Source organism: Cygnus atratus, chromosome 6 (genome assembly GCF_013377495.2).
Source record: "Cygnus atratus isolate AKBS03 ecotype Queensland, Australia chromosome 6, CAtr_DNAZoo_HiC_assembly, whole genome shotgun sequence".
NCBI lineage: Eukaryota > Metazoa > Chordata > Aves > Anseriformes > Anatidae > Cygnus > Cygnus atratus.
This window is the reverse complement of record NC_066367.1, coordinates 29,435,125-29,458,921: the sequence shown is the minus strand read 5'-3', so window position 1 is coordinate 29,458,921 and position 23,797 is coordinate 29,435,125. Positions and strand designations below refer to the sequence as shown.

The following is a 23,797-nucleotide window of genomic DNA, read 5'->3' as shown; positions in this document are numbered from 1 at the left end:
ATGCTGCTGCGGCTCCTGGTGCTGCTGGGCGCCTGCCCGGGGCTGTCGCGGTGCCTGGGCTCCTTCGTGCAGTGCGAGCCTTGCGACGGCAAAGCGCTGTCCCTCTGCCCTCCGCCTCCCCTGGGCTGCGAGCTGGTGAAGGAGCCGGGCTGCGGCTGCTGCCTCACCTGCGCCCTGCCCGCCGGGCAGCCCTGCGGCGTCTACACCGAGCGCTGCGCCCGGGGGCTCCGCTGCCTCCCCCGGCAGGGCGAGGAGAAGCCGCTGCACGCCCTGCTCCACGGCACCGCCGTCTGCCTGAGCGAGAAGAGCTACCGCGAGCAAGCCAAGGCCGGTGAGTGCCCCGCAGCCGGCCGCCTCCTTCGCCGCCCCCCTCCCGGCTCCCTTTCCTCCTTTCCGTCTCTCTCTCTCTTTTTTTTTTTTTTTTTTTTTTTCCCCCCAGTCCCGGGTGCGTTTCCCTGCCCCGCCGCCTGCTTTTTCCGCCTTGCCGCCTCCCTCCCCAGCTCTCCGCTTGCTTTTCCTCTCCCCCCCCCCCCCCCCCACTCCCCTCGGGCTCTTTTTTTCCCTGCCCCCGCTCCCCCAGCTCGCCGGCTGCGTTTTGCAGCGGTCCAGGTGCTCTTCCGCGCCCCCGCTTGCTTTTCCTCCCCGCCGGCTGCTTTTCCATCTTTCGGCCCCGCTTTTCCGTCCCCGGCTGCTCTTCCGTTTCCCCTCCCCCCGTTCGCTTTTCTGCCTTTCCGGCTGCTCTTCCATTCCCCTCCGCCACCACCAGCTGCTTGTCCATCTTCCCAGCTACTTTTCTGTCTTTCCACCTGACTTCTCCCTCACGCACACACCCACCCCGGCTGCTTTTCCATCCTTCCAGCTATTTCCCCCTTCCTTCCTCTCCCTGCCCCTCCACCCACTGCTTTTCCAAGCCCCCATCTTTCCAGCTGCTTCTCCACCGCCACCACTTCCCCTGGCTGCTCTGCCACCCCCCTATTGCTTTCCCACTTTTCCAGCTGCCCCTCCACCTGCCCGGCTGCTTTGCCATCTCTGCGGCTGCCCTTCCATCCCCTCAGCTGCCCACCCATGCCCCCCACAGCTTCTCCAGTCTTTCTTCCCATCCGTGCCCCGGCTGAACCTCCCGTTGCATCATCTCACACCCCCCCATCCATCCCCTCTGGGTTGTCCCATCCCCGACACAGGGGTTTTCTTCCCCCACCTCCCAGAAACTTGTTCCTAGTCCCAGCTGCATCGCGGTCCTTCTCCAGTTGCATCCTTTACATCTCTCCTGCATCCCCATCCTCACCCTCTCCAGGACCCCCTTTCTCTCCGCTTTGCTCTGGGGCTCAAGCTGGGCTCTGCACTTGAGATGAAAGGGTCCTTCTGGGCAGGGCACCTGCCCCATCCCCAAAACCTTCAGCTCCCCCCGGGTTTATCGCTCAGCCTCCCTCCTTCTTGTGGCCGCGGCCGCCTGCTCCTCCTAGCTGCCTGCTGCTGGACCTCTTTGTTGGGCAACGGGTTTTAGCGCTGGGAGGTGAGGAGAGCAGGTGCATTAGGAGCAGGGAGTCTGTGGATGCAGAAACGAATGGCGGTGTCGCTGACAGTCAGACAGAAGGCATTAAAAGCCAGCACGAGGGCTGGCGCGGTAGCAGCAGCGCTAAGCCAAGCTTCTGAACTGCTTGCACCTTGCACGTGACAAAAGCACGGCAGAAAGCGCTCCTTCGCTTGGCCGCTCGGTTAACTCCCACTTCTGGGTCCTGTGGCTGGGACAGGGACAGGTCCCCTCTGCTCCTCCAAAAGCTTCTGTCCTTCTGCCATGGCATGCAGGGGAGGCAGGGGGGGGTCTGCAAGTCCAGGGGACCTAGGAAAGCACTTTGGAAAAAAAAAAAAAAAGAAAACAGAACCAAGCTCACCCCCCCCCCCCCCCCCCACTTTTTTGGTTCAGGAAAATGTCATTTTAGCTTGTTAGCAAGCTCCTGCTTATACCGGCGCAATGGGAATCCGTTTCTCCTTTCCAGCACCTAATAAATCCTGGTGCTTTTATTATTTTTCCCCTTTGCTGCTTGCAGGCAGCGGTCATGCTGTTGCGCTCCATCCTTCAGAGCAAAACCAATTTCTGTGGGCACGTATATACATTGACGTACAACTTTCCCCCCTCCAAATGACCGAAACTGTCTGGCCTCCCCTAAAAGTGGCCAGAAACAGCAAAACAGAGCTGGGCCTTCTGCAAGGGAGCTGGATGGGGTGAGGGCTGGGTGGGGAGGTGCGTGGGGTGCGTGGGGAGCAGAGGGGGAAGCCGGGAGCTGCTGCCCCGTGCGGGAGCCCAGGAAGCCGTGCACGAAGCCGCTGACGGCCGAGCTATGCGAAGTATCCCCGAGCGCGTCATCCGCCGTGTTTATTTACCCTGCGCGTGTGCGTGTGTGTTCGGGAGGCAGGCGGTGTGGCCAGGAGGTGAAGCCGTGCAGGCAAAAGGCAGCAGCAGCTGCGAGAGTGGGGCTGAGCCTTGCACCCATAGGCAGGGTGCCTCGTGTGAACCGAAGGCACCCCCAAAAAGCTTTGTGTCTTGGCTCCCGGTGTGAATCTCCTTTCCTTCCACCTGCCTCGCTCTGCCCAAGGAGCCTGGTCCTTTAGCAGGTGCTCTGCTTGCAAACTCCGGCTGGTCGCCTCGTAACGTCGCTGCTTTTAGTTAGCTTGGGTTGGGGAGCACCCTTTGAGTGAACAAGGAGAGGAATAGGGAAGAGGCTGCAGGTTTGTTGCAAAAGCAACCCCCGGCACCACCTGCAGTTGCCGTTCAGGCTCCCTGAGCGCCGCAGGGGGCTCTTTTCAGTGGGTTTTGTTTGCAGGTGGGAGATGAGCCCTGGTAGGGAAGGCTTCTGCAGGAAGCCGCAGCAGACCAGCAGGCTTCTCCCGAGCTTTGCGCGATTGAAAAAAAAAAAAAAAAGAAAAAAAAAGAAATAAAAATAAATCAAGAATTCCTGAGGATGGGAGAGGGAAAAAACGCTCTTGGCATTCAACTGGTAGTGTGTGAGAACAAAGTATATTTTCATAGGCGTGTTACTAAGCAACGGGGCAAGGAAAGAAATGAAGTTTGACTTGAACTTTCTGGCCTCTGCCAGTTTGGCCAGCAGTGCAGGGACTGTGTGCTGGGAAGCTGGCCTGGCCCTCCGATCTATCAATGACCAAAATTGGCCCTGAGCTGCGAACCGCTGAGAAAGAATCAGCACTCTGCGAAATCAACTCTGGGACAGTGGTGAGGACCAGATCAAACTGCATTTCTATCTATTTCTGCACTTGTGCTGGCTGAGCTGAAAATCACAGATGCTTTCCTCCTTATAGCCGAGGTGGAAAGGCAGCAAGAATATTGCAGGAGCTCGGCGCTGGGAGGCCGGGCTTGGCTGTGCTGCAGACCAGATGTTTCGCGTGGGGACAGGATGCTCCTGGGCACCGTGCCTCAGTTTCCTCTTCTGTAAGCTGGGCACGGCAGTGCTGAGAAACGCTAGGGCTCCTGCGCAGGATGTGCTCCTGGCTGGAGAAGAGGTCGGAAATGAAAGCAAATGTGGGATTAAAGGGCTTTGGTAAGGCTCGTTTTAAGTAGGCAGTGACAGGATGGTCCCTGTAGTCCTTGCTGGCACAACAGTCAGACACCATCCTTTACCGAAAGCCAAACACCGCTGCTGTAATTGACATTCCTGGTTAAAAAAAAAAAAAAAAAACATGAATGAGCTTCATTTATGGCACAAGCTTCAGGATTCTGGGTTTTCTCTGTTTCGGTTAAGTTTTGTTTGAAACACACCGCGTCTTTCCATTTTCGCTGCCCCGTGCTCCCGCCAGACTTCCTCCTGCTGACACAGCAAGGTCAGGCCGAGCGCCGGGGAGCGCGGGGCACAGATCGCAGCCCGCCGCCCTGAAACAGCTCGTGGAAAAACAAAGGTTGTCAAATATTTCCTTCTCCTCTCTCGTTCCTTCTCTCTTTCTAGAAAGCGAGCGAGACTTGGCAAGTTTCCCCACGAAACCGTGCGCCAACGATAACCAGGAGGGGAAGGGAGGGGGGTGCGCAGAATTAGCGCTAAGAAAATCATCTTTGCTGCGTCAGCTGGAAGCAGGCGGCGGAGGAGAGCTGTGGAGCCCAGGTTTCCTGCAGCTCCTGTTGGGTGCAGTCCTTCATCCCGCCCCAACACATTCCCCCCAACCCTGCTTCTCCTTCCAGTGCTCTTCCCCTCCCCGCCCAGCGATGCAGAATGCGGGCACGGGGTTTTGGGGACACGCAGCAGCAGCTGTGGGCTTGGGGAAGGAGCCGTGCGGTGCTGAGCACCGGGTCTTTTGTGCAGAGCTGCTCCCGAGCTGTCAAGGCAAAAGCTAGTATCAACAGGCCTGCAAAGCCTCCTATCTGAAACAGGAAAAACCCCATTTTTCTTTTGATCTGAAGTTTCAGCAACAATAACAATATATTAAAAAAAAAAAAAAAAAAGAGAGAGAGAGAAGGTGAAATCCATCAGGTGCCAGCAAGAAAGCTGGGTTTCTGCGGTGTGCGTGTACGGGGGAGGGAGGGATGGGGTGGTTCAAACAGGAAAGGAGGGGCCTTGGCTGGAACGACTTTTCAGCAGCCTGGTTTCTAAGGAAGGAGCAAGAATATTAAGTAGTTGATCCAAATGAAATTCCTGCCTGGTGCCAGCAGAGTTCACCGGAGCAAAGACGTGGCTTTGTGCGTGCATGCGTGCGTGCCTGCGCGAGTGATGGAGCGGCTCCAAGCTCCCGCGCACGTCTGTCAGCCTGGACCCGCTCCCAGCGAGCCCGCCTGGAGCTGTACCACCGCCTGCAGCACTGGGGCTGGCCTTACATGGCAGCCTCCGCAGATACGAGGGATGCTGGAGGGAGGCCGCGTGCCTCCTCCCATCAGTGCTCGAGCACCAGCATCCTGTGCCCGGCACACGTTTGGCACACGCGTGTTGGTCGGGCAGGGAGGAGGAGAGGCAGCGAGCGGCTGTGCCTGCGAGCACAGCACGGTGCTCTGCTTCCTCCTAACGTCGGCTGCGAGCTTTGCTCGCTGCACTGAGCAACTTCGCCTGCTCCTCGGTTGTGAGCGCCCGTCCTCAATGCAAGGAGCAGCAGCAAGAGCTGATTTAGCAGTGGTGGCTCCCAGTGCTCCTCACCCAAACCGGGAAGCCTGTGAGCACAGGGAAGGGGCAGGACAAGCTGCTGAGAACTGTCGTAGCTCGTTTCACCTGTGCTAACTCACAGGGCAGATAAAATGATCCACAGTATGGCAGATCCTGCCTGTATTTTTTTCCTCAGCAAAGTAGTGCACATTCAGGGGCGGACATAAATGAAAGTGGGATTTGGCTGGAGCACACCTGCCCCTCTACGTGGGCTGCTGAGCAGCAGGGTTGTTGTGTGCAGGGAAGATATCCCTGTGAGCATACACACACGTGTACCCATGTTCACACACCCACACATGCCTGCACAAACATTTAATGTGTGGAAACACACTCACAAAGCATTTTTGTCTCTGGGGGCAGAATGGTTTCCAGGCAGCACGCATAAATTGCTCTGGTTCTGCTTACGACTGGCACAGGGGGTATTTGGCCATAAAGATCAGATATCGGCGTACAGAGAGCAACCTACCTGTTCCTCCCACCGAGGGCTGAGAGATGAGATGCAGCAGGTGAGCATATCAAACAACGGGAGGTAAAGGAGGAGATAGAGGCCAGATAGTCCCCCCAGCCAGCTGCGTGGATCTGAGCTCACACGCCGTGTTTGGACGTGGGTTGTGCTTTCTGGATGGATGAAGTCTATGTTAAATACCCCGAGAGCCTGAGCAACTGGAGACTCCCCAGCGAAGGTGTGGACAGGCTGTGGCTTGCTGAGGGCAGTGCAGCCACCTCCTGCCCCTCGACAGGGCTGGAGGATCCATGCAGGGGGCAGTGGTGCCTGGTGGAGGAGATGGAGCCAAGGGCACAGACATGGCTGGGAGTCTGCAAGCTTCTCTTTGCCAAGGCAGCAGCACGTGGCCTTTGGGGAAGTGGGAAAAAGGACCTGAGCTGAGAAAAGGTGGCATTTTGGTGATGTGGCGAGCTGAAGACAGGAGAAATAACCTGAGAAGGAGGAAGCAGCAGGACCTGAAGACATGGTGCATGCAGAGGTCAGAGATGATCCAGAGGGTTTGGCCTGGGTGAACTCCTTGGCAGCCTTCATAATAACCACCTAGTCATTTGTAAGGATTTTTTTTAACAGGTAGAAAAGATTGGTATCATCCATTTATCCTCAGAATAAGTGTAGCAAAAAGTATGAGGATGCTCTGCTGCAAAGAGGGGAGGGCAGGTAACCTGTCAGGCTGGAGAAAGCCTCCAAGCTGGGTGTCCCCAGGGCTGCTATATGTTGCAGAGCAGGGTGGCAGCCATGCCATGCTCCCAGGCCCCAGGATGCCACTGGAGAAGGCCAGGCACGGGTCATGCTCCGTGTGTCAGCCCATCCGGGAAGGGTCGTGTCGCATCTGGTGATGAAGGAGTGAAATCCCCTGTCCTCTCCCCTCCGCTCCTGCACCAGACGCTCTCTTTCTATTCCTTCAGCTGTGTAGCCAAGGCAACTCTCAGCAAGATGTTGTTTTTGAAGTGGCTCTTTGATGCTAGTGATCTAAGGGGACCCCTTAGTGTTTATGTCAATCCACCGGTTCGCAGTTAATCCCAGCAGGAGCCAGCGTAATGTGTTTGCAGAAATTTGGGACTCTCTATGGTTTGATGTGGGCAAATTTGCTCTCAAGGAAGCCATTTCTCAGCATGTTCTGGTGGATCTGCTGTCTGCTTATGATGTTTCCAGGATACGTATGTGAACTGCCCATCAGTCCATGTCACAGAGCTGCCAGCTTCTGGCTGGGACACCACACCTGCCTCATGCTACAGCCTGAAGGAAGGTCCAAGCCTCCCTCGGCTGCACATCACTCCCTATTAACCAGGCGGGTCTTGATCCTGAAAGGTGCTGAGTGCCTTTTCTCCAGGGATTGAGACCCAGAGCACCATAGGCCTTCAGGCACCTAATCCCCTCCTTGCGGGCCAGCTAATTCAGTCCTCGAAGGACTGTGAGGCAGAAAGCCCAGAGATGCTGTTGGCTTCACTAGGATTGGAAAGCACTTAGCAGCTGCCTGCCTTGAGGGCTGTTATTGCAGAGTTTGGTTTGTTTGCTTGTTGGATGGACACAGCTGGTTCACTGATGGAGATAATTGTTATGTTGATGGAGATTGCTGGTCTGGTTGCTATTTAAGGGCAAGAAGGTAATCCTGTCAGATACTTAAGGAAATGATCCCCCAGCTAAACTCGAGAGGGAATGTATCTTAAAGGTAACTTTAGGGGCAAAGTTGACTAATAGTCATATTTCTTTTTTTGTGGAAAACCAATAGAAATATTTTCTTTTTCCAAATTCAGATGGGATTTGTCCTCTGAAAACAATTAAATCAACAGACCCTTTCGTTATTCATGCTTAAGAAATCAGATGTTATGCATTGGACTAATGATGAAAATCTAGTAATTAAGACAGTGAACAACCATGGAACCTGGCTTTCACTTTTTAATTTAAATGAAATGCAGGAAAAGAGGAAAAATGTTTTACTAGAAAGTCTCATTACGGTGTGCTAGTCATAAAAGACATATTTGGCTGTGTCAGTCACTTTCATTTGTGGCTTCAGCTTTCCTGAAGAAATGGCAGAAATGGGTGAAATTTTACCGCATCATTTCATAAGCATTTCAGTATTCAGTTATTTTGTTTTGTAGCAACAGGGACAGCTTGAGGTTGTGGAAAAAAACAGTGAAATGCAACAGGGAATTAATTCTGGAAATGCTCAGGACCTGTTGCAAAGAGCGATCCATTGTTTTTCTTGGAGTTTCAGACCCCAAAATGGAGGTCTGTACATTTTGCTGCATAAAGGGACTGTTGATGCTTTTTAACATTTCAAAGCATCTTTACATCCTGCTGGACCAAAGGGAATCAGGTGGTGTATGCCCCACTGCAGTGTAGGGGGGGAAATGGCTAGGAGAGACTAGAGTCAGTGTTTCAGATCAGGCTTGGGCAAGTTTCTGCTTAACAATATTGTCAGAGTGTGAACATTAAACTTCTGGTACTTTTATGTGGTACTACTTAAGTGGACTGAGGGATTAAGAAACGGCTGGGCCTACTCAGGCCTACTCTACTTTCTGACAGAAGGAGCCACTGAGAAAGCAGAAGGGAGGCCTGAGGGCAGAGGTGGAAATCTCATCACTGCGAGCTTGTAAAAGTTAGGCTGGACAGTGCATGTGACGGTGTGTCATCTGGTGCTGACACAGAGATGAGCAATGGATGATCTCACAGATCTTTTCCATCTGGTTTAAGGCAGAGCTGTGAAAGTCAGGCCGAAGGCCTAGAAATTAATCCAGGCTAGGCTGGAGGTTGCAGTCACAGCTGTACGTGTGAAATATTTGTGGTGTTTGGCCAGTTCTTGTTCAGCACCTGACACAGGTGCATCTCCAGACTCCACGTGATGTGCTTTCATCTCTTTCTAGAGGGAGGCAAAAGGTTTGGCTTTCTTGGCTCTTTCAGATATTGGTTGCTGTTGGGTCTGACAGAGACCATCGTTACCATAAGCGGGGATGGACCTTGTGATGGAGACCACTGCTCCCCAGTGCAACCAGCCTCTCCCAGGCTCCGTTCCCAGTTGTTAAGAGCTCTGCTCAGTGTGAAACAAACAAGTTCAAAACCCTGAGAAGAGATGACCTGAAAAAAAGTCTCACTATGTCCTTAGGAAGTAAGGAGGTGTGATGGGTTGGAAGAAAACCCTAATAGCAGATGCTTTTTCAGGTTATCTCTTCTCAGCTGGTAGCCAGATGAGCAGTTCAGACCCTTTTGTTTTCACTGAGAAGACGTGAAAGCATGTTTGTTTTCCACGAGGGGCTTCCTTTCTTTTTGCCACAGCTAAACCTCATAGAGAAACTGTCAGTAAACGATTCAATAATGTCTGTCAGGAGCTACTCCAGATTTTCCTCACTTGTACCATCAGTTAGACAGAGACAGTCAGGCAATTTTCTTCCCTGGGTTTCCTTCTTTGTTCTTTTCTGCTCTTAGTTGGCAGCACGGTAGCTTTTTTGACGCCTTTACTAGAACCAATGGAATCTGCCACTAGGGTGGATTTGTTGGAAAACATGCAAGACTAAGAAAGACTGAATGATTTCATCCTTTTCAGGAAGGAAAAATATGTCTTGGTCACTATGATATTGAAAGTTGATTTATTTACATTTCTCTGAGTTGTTCTTCAGTTCAGCTCTCAGCTTCTTCTGCAGCTTCAGCATATGGAATGGGGAACATCTGTAGTCTCCAGATGATGTGAAGGAAATATGTTTTATCTTCCTATCATCAGTGCATCAGCTACAGGAGCTTCTTGATGTAAATCTAATCCTGAAATACTTCCTTCCTCTCCACTTGCCAGTTCAGTTCCCTGGAAGATAACTTTGTTCAGGAAATGTCAGGGTGATCCAAGCAGCTATCTAGAAAAAGAATGCCTGCAGTTTTGCAAGATGGGGCACATCATCATCATTTCATTGAGATGGATGGATATTTGTTCATTTTTAATACAAGGGAGAGACCCAGAAGTTTCCTAGCTCTTTTACTGGTTAGGTATCTTGGGTTCCATCTCACCAGAAATGGCTGTTGCTGGGAACCCCAAGCCTCTGGTCACACTGCCCAGAGTCTCACCCTGACTTCGTGTGCCCTGTATAAACATCGCAAACTCTCAAGCCTGTGTTGAGAACTAACCTCATACAGATTTGGGAGCTATCGGGAGAGAAAGAACCAAGTCAGACTTCACCTCTTTGTCAGTCCCAGTTCTTGCTTGTACATCCCAGGTCGCAAACAGCCAAACTCACTGGTAGATGCCAAGGCCTGGCTCCTCCAGCACAGCATGGACACTTGGAGCCTGATGAACTAACAGCCAGCAGCACTTAGGGAAGGAGATTTTGTCATGGTGCTACCCATATCTAAACCTGATTTTCTCTTTGTTCTGGAGAGTTGCTCCGAGGTAGTTTTATTCTGTGGCTGCAGTAAGGAACGCCAGCTTAGGAAAGTATCATTTGGCACACAGCTATGCTTCCAGCTCCCATAACTTTACCTCTCCCACCTCCACAGCATTTGCTGGCAGTGCGGAGAAGCGGTGCTGACCCAGAGATTCATTCCTACAGATAGGCCCTGTACTTCCGCAGCAGACCTAAACATGAGTTGGTTCCCTTGAGAGCTCCTTCCCACATGCTGAGCTGCATTTCTCCCCCATCCAGCTTTGTGTGAAGACGCAAGGTCATCAGGACAATGATCTCCCTTTCTCATGCATCATATGTGAACCTGGGGGCAGCCCAAGCACCTGATATTCACGCTCTGCAGGTGAGCCCTGGCTGATGCAGCAGAATCTGCATCCACAGGTTTCTGCTGAGGAGACATTAATCTCCTGAGAAAGAGCTGGTCTTCCAGACTACTTCAGCAAAGGCCAAACACTAACTTAAGAGACAAAGGCCTCAGCACAGAACATCTTTTTGCCATCTGTCTTCACTCTCCATGGTTCTTCAGGTGTTCCTGAGCAGCTCCTAAGCACCCTGCTGGGTCTCAGCTTGATAAAATGGAGATAAGTCGTAGCCTAGGGTTGAGCACTTCTAGCTCTTTGGCTGCTTTTCCATCTCTTCCCTGAGCTTGGTCCCGTCAGTCCGTGGCCTTGTCTTAAAAATTGTCTCTGTGGGACAAGAGAGTGAGGTTCCAGAAACATTCACCATGCTGTCATAGGGATTTAAGGTACTGGGGTATCCCAGAACTCTTTTTCCAAAAGCTCCTGTGGCTTTTGGGCTGTGGTCTGTGGATTGTTTGGACTTGTTTCTTTTATCCTGGATAGGGGACTGGCCATGGTGGGGCAGAGTGGATTTTTTTTGTGGGCACTTCACAGTGCTTTAACAGCTAAAGACTTCCTTGCAGCAGTCTGCAAATCACAAAGGCAATTTGCTTATTGTGACAACTGTTGGGCAAATTCCCAGTGAAGGAAATAGAGTCTGGGTTTTCTTACCAGTGCACCTGTGTATGTAAGACAGTTTGGCACAGCTTCCCATGACAGCTACGTCACGGTCTACAGGGAGACCAGTACTGAAGAGGTGGTGGGATTTACCTTTCTTAGCTTCAGCCTATGTGAGACCACAGGAGTCACAGGAAAAGAGACTGGGGTCTCCAGAGATATGTCCTTCCACTCTAAAATCAACATCTAAGCCAAATGACGGGGCTGGTTGCAGTTTGGAGGGTGCAGTATCTCCACAGTGACCTAGACATGGAGTTTAGCCATCCCAAATCCTCCGTGTTAGGTCCATCGTAAATGCCTGTTGCGCATTTTGGGGATTTGGGGGAGGCGAGGTGGCCATCAGCAGAGGTCGTCCCTTCCAAGCAGGGCTGCTGCTTTCCAGCCCATCTCAGTGTGTGGCGCCTCCTCCCAGTCTCTCATCGCCTGCGAGCATCACCAGCGCGCTCCCACGCCGGCCCACCGCTGAATCCCCACCAAAGCACAAAAGTTCGTCGAAAGTCCAAGGCGCCTTGCAGCTGGCTCTCCCGTAGCCAACGCCCCGGGCTAGCAGAGGGACCGGCTGCAGCCTGCGTCCCTGGCCCTGGCTGCTCCTCCTGAGGCTGGACGGCCGCCGCAGATGCCTGACATCAGCGCCTGACTTCACCGGGGCGGTGGTCCGCGGCACTGACCCCAGTCCCGGGCATCACGCCGCAGCCGGCTCCGTGCCCACTCCAGCGGGGTTGGGGGTCGTTTGCCGTCACGCTGGGGGTTGTGCCTGCAATAGGAATGTAAGCAAGCTTTTCTTTGTTAGGGCAGTGAATGGGCTGATCCCCGCAGCCCCTGGGGAGCTCAGGAATGCTTTTGCTCAGTTGTGCTCTCCAGCTGCCAAAGGGCGCGAGCTGAGATGACCCTCCCGGTCCCTGCCTGCCTGTCGGGAATGCAAACACTGTCCCCGTGTGCTGACCAGCAGGGAGGGAGTTTTGCTTTCCTGACGTGGTCACAGGTGCAAGTGCAGGCTGGGGAGGAACTTGCCTGCCTGTCCCAGGAGGTTTCGGTGAGGGTCAGGCATGTCCCCTCCTCTGGAGTGGGAACAAGAGGGGCAAATGCACAGATTTTTTTTTTCCTAGGCAGAGACCTAAACCCAGACTTGCTGCATAAGACCCAATCTGAAGAAAAATAGGTACATCTCTAACATGAGCTGCAAGTGCTAAAGCTATTTTCAGGGGCAGCACTGACGTTCCTCCTCTCCCAGCCACAGGCAGCTGCTTCATGCTGCCCAGCAAGAACCGGTAGCAAAAAAGGATGCGGAGGAAAAAGAAAGGCACTCTGGCAGGTGCAGGGCAGCAGAAGACAGGCACTGACTTCAGCGTTGCCTTTGCCTGCACGTGCGTACAAAGTCCAGCAGGAAGATGTAAGACACCAATGTGGGGCTCGTCAGATTGTGGAGGTGCAATAGGGAGGAGGCTGCAGCTGTCTGTGCCAGGGAGATGTTATGGGTGAAGCCAGCAGGGAGTGTCTGGATCTGGTCCTGATTAGTGCTTTGTGGTTCCTATCAATGGGAACTGCAGAAAAAGCCCTTCCTCTGTCCCCCAGCCTTTCCCATACATTTTCCCTTTTCCAGCTCCAGCATTGCCTGTGTAGATGCCCGATCCCAGAACATTGTCCAGAAAGAAAGGCCAGGGTGTCAAAGATCACCCAGCCAAATTCAGAAAACACTACGTTGTTGTATGCAGTGAAGGGACAGAAACCAGGATCCTTGAAAGACAGCTGCCACCAGGGACCCAAATCCCATTAGGAAAGCAGGGTGTGGGGTCATGCATGATGAAGTCCTTCCCTTCGTGGGAACACTGGGAGGTGGCACTCTGTCCTGGGGGTAAATCCTCCATGGTGTAAGAAGCCATGTTTCAGCCCTGGGTAATGCAAGCCTTAATTCCCATCTCACAATGAGCCCCTCAGAGGGCCCAGTCTGGGGGCAGAAGGACTGAGCGACTTCCCAAGCTCTCCACCAGTGACATTTGCTGTCATTCCCATGCTAGAGGTTTAATTGAGATCCCCGTTATGTCTTTCCCTAACACCTTCCTGCTCAAACGGTGTATTATGTTAGTGCTCATGCTGTAAATAATAATAATCATGATAATAATCAAGCAGGCTGTTGAGCAAGATCAGAGGCAGTGGTTGTGCTTGTTCTCCTGAGGTGCACATGGCTTTTTTTTCCCGTTTTTTGAACAGGACAGCAAGTCCTGTAGCAGCGGTCTGTGGATGTAACGAGCACGGATCATTAGCAGCAGCAAATAGGTACTTTTCCTACCTTCCTGCCAGAAACCGATGGAAATTTGTTACGAAAATTCAAGCCTCCCAGTCATTTGGAAAACGCTTCCTGCAACGCGAGCGAGCGGGGAGGTGTCGTTCCCACACACCCACGTGCACACGCGCGCACCCTGTGCGGTGCCCAAAAGCCTCCGGAGCATGAAAGCACGCGGGCTGGGTTTGGGGCCAGGTGCAGGGAGGTGCACAGGCTGTTCTGCGCGGTGACTGTCGAGGACAGCGGGAGAAATTTGTGGTTTCCCTGTCACTGGTATTTTGCTTTATACTGGCAGGGTGGAAATGGCTCCTGGAGGGAAGGACCTGCTAGGGAGCTCATCCCAGCCAGCTCCAGCGTTAAGCCCTCATCCCCTGGGGCAGGGGACAGCCCACACCCAGCTAAGGGTATTTTCTGCCTCCCAGGGCTGATGGGAGCCTGCATAAATTAGGACAGCTGCTGCTGGCCCGACTGGTGTTGGGGACCTGCAAGCTGGTCTCCAGGTGCTCTCCAGTCTTTCCCTGGGTCTCCCATGGGCACCACAGTGCCAGGACCAGAATTGAAGTCATGGGGTGGCTCTGAGTTGAGTTCAGTCTCCTGCCTTGGCCATAGGGTCTCCAGCCCCTTGAGATTCCTACAGCCCAAGTCCCACCTCTCGGCTAGCCAGCATCCTCAGCTTGGCCACCAGCGTCACTCTTCTGTGTGGCCATCGGGTCTGGGACATCTGCTGAGAAGTTGACATCTCTCCAGTTGTGGGGAGAAGGGGTGGCGATGTGAGACTCACCCACCTCCTGCTGCCCGTTGGCCGTGCCCTGTGCCCGGGGCTGAAATTGGGAGATTTCAGATGCTCTGCCTCTGCAAACAGCCGCCTGCCTGAAACCCAAGCACCAGGTTGGCAAGGCGGATGGGAGTTGGCTCTGACTGTAGGCGGGAATGGGCTGTGCATCGGGCCAGATCCTGACAGCGAGGGAGGAGATACTCCAGCCTCCTTCCTGAGTCTCAGACAGGCACAATTAGGGCTCATTCGGGGAAATTGGGCGTTCCTCCCGCCAGCGTCTCCTTGGGAGCAGACACGCAGCGGTGCCAACGCCGCCTGCCACGAGCCAGCCGCGGGTGGCAGATGGAGGCTGAGGAATGAGCTGGTGGGTGAGGATGGGTGTGGGGGCTTTGGAGATGCTGACACGGTCCCGGTTGCATGGGCTGGCTGCGGGTTGATGTGGGTGAGATGGCTGAGGGAGAAGGTGAGGACTGGGGGCAGCTGGTGCTGCTGCTGTGGCTCTGCCTGTCCCGTCGCGTTGGTACCATCATGGTCTCTCACCACCTGCCCAGAGCTCGTCAGTAGTTCGTATGTCAGAGACCTCTGCCCTTCCCTTTGTCTAAATTGGCTCGTTAGAGTCAATTTAGAGTCACAGGTGCATGAGCAGGGACTGCTTCAGCCTCCTCGCTGTAGGAAATTAGGCTAAAAATCACCGGAGGGTGGAGGAAAGGGATCCATGGAGTTCTCACCAGAAGATAAAGATCTAAACCAGACACTGTGGCTGCCTCCGTGGCTGGCTGGGCATCGCAATACAGCAGCCGGGACAAGGCTGTGTAGCCCCAACCCTTTCTCCTCCTGCACCAGCCGGTCCCTCGGCTCACCCCGAGGTGTCCCACCGCAGCCAGCCCTCGGTGCATTGCTGCTGAGCGTGGGCCTGTGCGTGTCAGGGAGGGCGAAGGGCAGCTCCTCCAAGCGCTTCTTCAGCTCTGCAGGAAGAGCTGGAGTCGGGCAAGAGCTGGGCAGCTTTCAGTACCCACCAGCCCTTGGCTCCCTCTGCAGAGCATCGTGCTCCTGTGCTTCCCACCTGCCCTTGCCGAAAGGGCTCCACGTTAGTCCCTGGCTCGCAGCCCGCCCTGGCTTGCTGGCAGCCTGCAGGAAGCAGAGGAACAAGGTGTTTGCACAGGCTCGAGTTGCTGGCCATATGAGCGGACTGAGCCGCTGCAAACACCCACTGCACCACGAGTCCAGGGGACTGGACACACTGTGCTGTTTTTCCGAATCCTCGCTGCCGTGTCCCGTTCGTTTGTTGTTGTTGGTTTTTTTTATTTTATTTGTTTTTTTTTTTCAGGGCTGCCCAGGTAGCTGCGCCTCTCTTATTTGTTATTACATAGGTAATGAGCTGCATGCTGTCGTGTTAGGGCAGGCTGTGAATCCTCCCCTCCTGTAGCTGCTATAGGGCAGCCCAGGGAGATGCCCCAGCAGTCGGTGCCGGAGGGGGCTCAAAGGACAGAGGTGGCAGCAGTGTCAGGGCTGTGGAAGGACTTGTTCACTGCAGTTGTCTCTGGTCTGCTTTCAGACCTTGGATTGCAGCAGCATCTTGTGGCAAAGCACGAACTTCTACTGCACCCCGTACATTCCCGATGTAATCAATCTCTTCCCTATCCCATGCCCATCATCCTCTTATAATAGAGGAGTGACTTTGAATCCAGCAGCAAGGCAAAAATACAGGCACATGAGTGTCACAGGGCAAAATGGCAAGAGGATCCCGTCCTGGAGAGACGTGCAAGTCCCAGGGATGATGCATGGAGTCATTTATGTGGCTTCTGGAAGTTAGGAGGGTGCTGAGTCTGGGATGCTGATCCACCTCTGTTCTCGTGGAAGGAGAAAAAAAACAGGGGGGGAGGAGGGAAGGAGGATTGTTTAAATAAATAAGTGTCCACGGAAAACTTAGCAGCTTTTGTTAGCAGCTTTTGAAAGTGGGGACCTAGTGACCAGCCTGTCCCCTCTGCTACTTATAGGGCCACCCACTGCACGTGCCAGGATGGTGCTGCCATCAACCCCCAAGCGGGTGTCCCCTACCGGGTGTCCCCTGCCAGATGTCCCCTGCGCACCACTCTGCAACCTGGTGGGGCAAAGCCGTCTGCAGGGACGCTCCTGTCTGCCTTGTTTCAGCCCCCCGGTATTTGTCCTCCTGCTGTGGTGGCTTCTCCCATGCCTGCCTGCTGGCCCCAGCACAAATCTGGCAGCATCAGCACCGGTCCCCTGGGAACCAGGGGCTGTGAGACCAGCAACCTCAGGAGCTAAACCGTATTCAAATTTAGTCCAGAAATAGCCCTTTTTCACTCTGGTGGCTGCACTAAAGGTCACAAGTCAGCTAAGTTTAGCCTGTCACCAGCTCTCCTATATATAACCGTGCAGGGCTCCTGACTGCATCCTGCCTGTGCAGGTCACGCTGGGGCGATGCCAGGCGGTGCACAGGGCCATGGGCAGAGCCTAAATGTGCTCCTCCCTTGCCTGCGGTGCCACTGGCGGCAGCTGTAGTCAGGCAGCACCGCTCTGAGGCATTGCCACAGGCTTTGCCAGGGGATCAGGGCTGGGGGAGCCCCATGAGCGTGGCTGCAGGCTGAGGACCTTGGTGATCGCAGCGCCTGTCAGTGTTCAGCATCATGGCCAAAGTGTCTACCCAGCCATGTGGCGGCTTTGCTGTGTGATAGTCCTGGGCCTTGGCGTCATCTCGTCTTTGAGCGTGCCTGGCTTTTGCTCTTGCATCTGCAAGGTGGGGTGGGATGGGAGTTAGTCGCTTAATCCTCCTGCCATTGCTGAAGAGAGTCTTCTCTGCCACGTTTTGTGTCCCCTCTGGTCCTGTCTGGGTGTGGGATCACCCTCCCACCAGTCTCTCTCCTCTGACACCCTGCAAACGGTGGCGACCCCCAGCTGCTCCGTGCTCACAGACACCTTCCTGGGGCCACACAAAAGCCACAAGTCCCACACAGTAGGATAAAGCCAGGACTGTAGGCAGGAGCTGGAGCAGTGTTTTCAAGGAGAACATCCTTGGGCATGAGGGCTGGTCTCACCTCACACAGCTGGGCTGTAGCTCTGCTAAAGCCTCTTCTTCCTGCTGGCCCCTTGAGGGTTATACCAGGAGCGAGACCTGGGGCTTTCCCAGAAGGGACCTGGAGGACAGATACATTTCCATGGCCCTTCTTTGGTCCTTCGTGCCCTTCCTACCCGGTGCAAAGATGTCCTCTGGGATCAAACAAGCAATCCCCAGTCAGCCGCTGGAGACCTGATGGTCTGGTGTCCTTTCCCCTCCAGAACGGGAGTCCCGTGAACATGAGGAGCCGACCACGTCGGAGATGACAGAGGAGACCTACCCGCCCAAGGCCTACCGGCCCAAGCACGGGCGCCTCTCCGAGCTCAAAGCTGAGGCTCTGAAGAAGGACCGCCGGAAGAAGCTGACCCTGGCCAAGTTTGTGGGCATGGCGGAGAACACGGCACATCCCCGCGTCGTCATCCCTGAGCTCCGGCAAGAGTTTGAGCTGGTGGGTGCTGTCCCTTTCCGTGGGAGGACTTGGTGACCACGGGAGGGGGTACGGGGGGGGGGACCTGGGGACATTCGCAGCTCAAGGCTCACCGCAGGGTGCTCCCCACCTGACGTACTCCGTTTTCTCCTCGCAGGGCCCTTGCCGCAGGCACATGGAGGCCTCCCTGCAGGAGCTGAAGAGCAGCCAGCGGATGGTCCCCCGTGCCGTCCACCTCCCCAACTGCGACCGAAAGGGCTTCTACAAAAGGAAGCAGGTAAGAGCCCTGTGGAGGCAGGGATGCCCCTCACCCGGGAGGCTTTCCTCAGCCGCCATCCCAGGTGGAACAACAGATGGAGGTTTCTTCCTCCACCAGGCTGGTGGGGAAGCTGCTGGGAGCCTCTCCAGGCATGGTTGGTGCTCGGTGGCCTTGTCGGTGGCTCTGAGCATGGTCCAGCCTGAGATGAGCATCCTGAAGCAGCTGGGAGGGGAGAAGGAAAAGGAAAGCTCTGGGCTGGGGGAGCAGTGGGGATGGAGGTGCTGGGGTAAAAGTGGCAAAGCGCAGGGCTGAGCCTCAGCCCCAGCGCGAGGGGGGCAGCAGAGGCTGGTGACAAGCTCCTGATCTTTGCCCTTCGGTGTCTCCCCAGTGCAAGCCCTCCCGAGGCCGGAAGCGTGGGCTGTGTTGGTGCGTGGACAAATACGGCATGAAGCTGCCGGGGACTGACTACCTGAGCGGAGACCTGCAGTGTCACGCGTTCGACAGCAGCAATGTGGAGTGAAGTCGCATCCCCTCCCTCCGCCCCATCACCACCCACCCAGGCTCCCTCCCACCCTCCCCTCCACACCTCCCCACACCCCGGGACTCCGATTCCTTTCATCTCATGTAAGAAGAAAAAAAAGAGAGGAAAAGAAAAAAGAGAAAGAAAGGCACAGAAAATAAAAATATAAATAAGGGATAAGGAAAAGGAGAATGAAAAGAAAAAAGAGAAGTTAAGAAAGGACAAGGAAAAAGAAAAGCAGGAAAAAAAAGAAGAAAAAGATAAAGAAAAAAGAAAGACAAGACAAGACAAGACAAGAAAAGAAAAGAAAAGAAAAGAAAAGAAAAATTGAAAAGAAAGAAAACGAAAATGGAAAAGAAAAGAAAGAAGAAAGAAGAAAAGAGAAAAACAAACCCTGAAGAAACTGAGGACTCGGAATCTACAGCAGCGTTTTGACAGCAAGGACTCAGCAAGGAAAGGACAGAGCCAGAGACAAGCCAGCTTCGGCCGCTCCGCCATCCCGCACCTCTCCCTGCACCACCCACGCCCCCCTGCTGCTGAGCAGAGCCCATGCCAATGTAGGAAGCTCTCCGAGTTGGCGATTTTCTAATTGGGGTTGTGGGTGGGGTGAATTTTTCATTTTTTTTTTAATTCTTTCTGGATTAGCTAGTCATTTTCTAAAGGGTCTGGAGAGAAAAGCTTGCGGCCACCAGCGTCTCCACTCCTTGCTCCGTTCTTCTGGAGTTTCCTCCCTGCATCGCCGGGATGCACTCGAGTCTATCTGATCTCCGTCCCAAACGACCGCCCCGATCCAGGCAGATTTGAACCATTCTGGGAGGAAGAGGAGGAGGAGGAAGAGGAGGAGCGGGACTGCTGCGCACCTGGAGATGTACCGGGGAGGGACACACAAGCTCCTGCAACGGCACGAATATGCCCCGCAATATTCGTGGACTTCAAAAAGAAACACTCCAGAAGGGAGACATATCCTTCTCAGTGCAGTTCCTCTTGACTGGGAGGTCAGAAATCCGAGTTTTGGACGAGTGAGACTCCAAACGTCACCCATCCGTGTGTGGAAGCATTTGTCATGTGCGTGCACACAGACATGACTTCTCCTTGCAAAACGTGCCTGGAAACCTGCAATTTGAAGGCTTCACTGTAAGCAAGGGGAGAGCTGCTGGACCGAACAGGGAGCAGAGCTACGGAGGTGCCCCGAGGCCCCACCAACACCAAGGGCTGCGTCCGAGCCGGCTCTGCAGATGCTCCACCACTCCCCAGAGCGAAGCAGGCATACATGGGGACGGGGGGACCGGGGACAAAACCCTTCACCACCCTTTGCTGCCACAGCGAAGACCAACTATGGAGGTTTTTTTTAATTATTTTTTTTTCATTATTTTTGTTTTCACAGCCAAAAAAAAAAATAGTTTGCTCCAGGGGGGAAAAAGACTTTATTTCGTCTTGGGTTTTTGTTAAGGCTGGTTTATAGCCTTTCCCAGGGTTAGGAAAACACCAGTCTCCATCGTTTCACACTGAGGACACTGCTCATGTCTGCCATGGCTGACTCCCTCCGCCATCTCCCCACCCTGCAGTGAGATCCTGCAACAGGTCCTCACACTTCACCCAGGAACCACGTCCTCATTCAGTGACAGAGGCCACCGCGAAATGGAGACCCACTGCCTCAGGCATGCTTGGACAGCTGTCAGCTGCCTTCCTGACTATTTTGTTGTGTCTTTTTTTTTTTTTTTTTTTTTTTAATTTTCCACATTGGATTTTGGGACTCATTTCCCCATGACAAGGGTCTCCGCGACTGCTGCGCTGGGAAATCCTGCAGCAAAGGGAAGGAGAAGGAGCTGTGGGGTCTGGGCATTGCAGCCCCGGCACTCAAAAACGCACCTGGAGCCATCCAAAGGATGAGGCCAGTCTTTGGGGGAGGATGCAGCCAATGCATCCCCCAAAGCTGGTCTGAGACTCTTGGGGCTGGACAGGGAGGAAGAGGGGGCCCAAGCACCAGTGGGGCCAGGATAGGAGGGACTCAGCACCAGCTCTGGTGAAGGCTCCTCTCCGTCACTGGTTGGGTGCCTTCATAGTGTCCCAGGGGACGGCATCCCCACCACCACCACAAGCAGGCATCCTGCAAGGATGCTTTGCCCTAATGAGGGCAGGACTGGCTGGCCCCCAAGTTTTGCCAATAGACTTCCACGGAGACCCAGTGGGGCATGTTTGGAGCTGGGGGTGGAGTGCCTTCCTTTGCTGAAAAGAAGGGGGGAACGAGGGTGGGTGAGGAGGGGCACCAAATGCAGATCTCTTTCCGTCCATGAAAAAGAAAAAAAAGAGGAGGAGTTAGGCAACCCCCGTGGTGCTGGAGGGGAGCTGGGGCTGGGGAGGGCCCCCTTGGCTCTGTGGGGCTGATGGAGCAGGGTTGGATTGAGCAGGATGGGGGGGTGAACAGGATGGTGAAGGGGGGGTGGAGGGGTGGCAGGATGGAGGGGGAGCCCGTGCCAACCCCCAGGGCCACAGGCACTGTCACCGCTGTCTCCCATCTCCTCCACTTGCCAGTCCCCGTGCAAAACCTCCCGACTGTTATAGGCCAGTACCACCTTCCCCAGTACCCCCCCCTCCCTCCCTCCCTCCTCCCTCTCGTTCTTGCTTTTTTGTTTTTGTTCATTTTGTTTGTTTTGTTGTTTGATTTCCCAAAACTTGAAAGCCTTTGGCTGCAGAGAAAGGAGCCGTGCTGCCCAGGGATAGGCAGAATGGGAGCGGGCAGAGGGATGGCAGCTCCCCACGGGATGTCTATTTTGGAGAACTCAGTTCCCAGGGGACACAGACCAGCCTGGTGGTGGCCTTATGATGCAGCCACCACCGTGACACTGGGAGGGGGACGGAGGAGGACTCCCTGTCCTCCCCATACAAAGTGGGTCCCAGCTGTGGCCCCACGAGCTCCAAAAATCCATCGGGCGGTGATGAAGTGCTGCCGTTCTCAGCGGGCAGGTGGAGGGACCCGCTTTGCCTTTGGGGTGGGAAAACCAGAAGGGGTGGATGCGGGAGCCAGGCGAGCGGCACAGGGACCGAGGCGCACGGGGAGGTGCCGGCCATTTCACGCACCAGCGGCCGCAGGGTGAGAGGAAAAGGCTGGAGCAGGGGTGAGGACAGCCCTTGGACCACATCTCCCAGGGGAGATGTTCAGCAGCTGGGTTACCCCTTGTCTGTACTGCAGTGGCCTTCGAAAACCACTAGTACAAGAGCATTTTGCACTATTTCTCTGCTCCCTCTCTCTCTTCCTCCTTCTCTTTTTCTCCCCTTTCCCCGTGAAAACTTTGTTGTTGGTTTTTTTTTTTTTCCTTATTTTTTTTGTGTTGTTGTTACTGATTTTTTTCCCAAACGGAGCATTGTATATTTAACAACAGACAGCTCACCTCGCTTCCAGACCGCTGTCCTGGCCCTGGCGAGGAGCCCTGCGCACCGTGCCCGGTCCCCAGCCCCGCCAGCCGCCCGCCACTGCCACTGGGACAGACGTCACCGTGCACGTCACCCACCGTCACCCACACTAGTTCACACACCAGATTCCGAGTTTCCTGCCTGGTCTTTTTTTTTTTTTTTTTTTTTTTTTTTTTTTATCTTTAAGCAATACTCACTACACATTTTACGGTAGCTTTTTATAGCTTTACATACATACGGTAGCTCTGTTGTTTCGTTTTGTTCTGTTTTTGTTGTGTTTTTTTTTTTCCAGTAAACAAGAAATACTCATAATCTTACTGGTGGGAAAAAAAAAAAGCAGTTTGTGAAAAACTGACAATGGAAGAAGAGCTTAATGCTCTGTTTAGCATTTTGTACTTAAAAAAAAAAATCTCACATTTTATTAAAAAGTGAAGATTGCTGTATACTATTTATTCAACTTATAATTTATGTTACTCTTTGATCTTTGTCTTTTCTCATGACAAAGCATTTATTTAATAAAGTTATGCATTCAGTTAGCTTGTGCCTGACCCTCGTGGAGCGTCTGTGTGCCGGCCCTGCCCTCAGCACACTGTGCCCGGGGAGGCTCAGCCAGCCCCGCAGGGTGCTGCGGGAGGTCCAGGGCAGGGCTGGCGTGGTGGCAAGGGTTTAGGAGAGCTTTAGACTCCAGAGCAATCTGCTAAGGCAGCAGTAAAATTGCAAGGTTGAGCTTCGAGCAGGTTCTGCCAGGTTATTTGGCGAGAGAGAGTGGTGCCGGTGATGCTGAGCTCCCAGCTGCTACCCCAAACAGATCCACAGTTTGGGCCACAGTGTTTGAGCCTCAAAAAGCCACGGGCGAGGGGAAATCCTGCCCCAACACTTCAACATGCAGGAGCATCCCCAACCCATCCCTGCAGAGCAGCCTAGCCCAGCCAGGACGTGTTCTCCAGAGACCTCATTGTAGCTCTCAGTGCCCCTTCCCACCACCGCTGTCCTTACCAATGCCAGATCCAGCCTCCCCTCCACCCACACCACCCTTCATCCTCCCACACACCCGCCTTATGCCCTCCATCCACCCCAGCTGCCAGCATCGCCCCACGCGCCCACAGAAGGGCAGGACACAGAAACGTCCCCTTCCTCCCCCAGATGAGGACTGTCAGTCGCCAGGGGCGTGCCGAAACACGTCCCCCCATCCTTGTCTACACCACGCGGGGCTGGCTCTGCCTCCTGCTCACCCCAAAGCCCCTGGGGGGCCAAACCAGGCTGTGGGGTCACCCCACAGCGCTGTGCACCCCACAGCGCAGGAGGCAGCCGGCACCAGGCGGCGCGCTGAGCCCGCCTGTGCTGCTTGCGCTGCTCGTGCTGCTGGGCAGGGAGGCGCTGCTGCTGCAGCTGTCGGGCATGCAGGCACTGAAAGCGGGCTTTCCACCCCAAAAGCGAGGGTACTACCCCTCCCCCCAAGCTCACGGGTCAGTAATTCATATTCCTACCACCGAGATACGGCTATAGGCAGGTAGAGAATAGCTATAGCTACACCTACTGTCTCAGTATGTTGCTTACATTAAATATTATTTGTATTATCCTAGCGTATAATGTATGCTGTACTAGGACTGCAGTTTGCCAGTGCAGACAGCTTTGTGTGCACACCAGACCCCGCGGGGCTTCCCCTGATACCTAAGTGCTGCCGGCTCTGTCCTTGCAACCCGACCTCCCACCCCATCACCCAAAACACACAAAGCTGGGCAAGAAGAAACCCCAAAGCCCAGACCCAAGCTGTGACAGCCAGCAGAAACGTGCATGCATACACGCACACCCTTGAGGACATGTCACAACGCTGGGGAAATCTAACCAGAAGCTCTTTGCTCCCCTTGCCACACAGTAGACCCTCTGCCCCTTTGCAAGTAGCCACCAGTGCTGGGCTGAGGGCTCCTCTCCCCTCCCAGCTCTCAGTCTAGGTACAAAGCCACCCCCAGCCCCTGCACAGGACAGCAGCCCCAGGCATGGCTGGGCTCT

The 23,797-nt window shown here is 54.2% G+C and overlaps 1 protein-coding gene across 1 annotated transcript; it reads left to right on the top strand.

Annotated features, from left to right (window-relative positions):
* Positions 1-22,323, top strand: IGFBP5 (insulin like growth factor binding protein 5). The gene is made up of 4 exons (XM_035565692.2): positions 1-331; positions 17,392-17,618; positions 17,755-17,874; positions 18,245-22,323. Exons 1-4 carry the CDS (start codon positions 1-3, stop codon positions 18,374-18,376), a joined length of 810 nt encoding a protein of 269 aa, XP_035421585.1. The 3' UTR covers positions 18,377-22,323.
* The last annotated feature ends 1,474 nt before the right edge of the window (positions 22,324-23,797 follow it).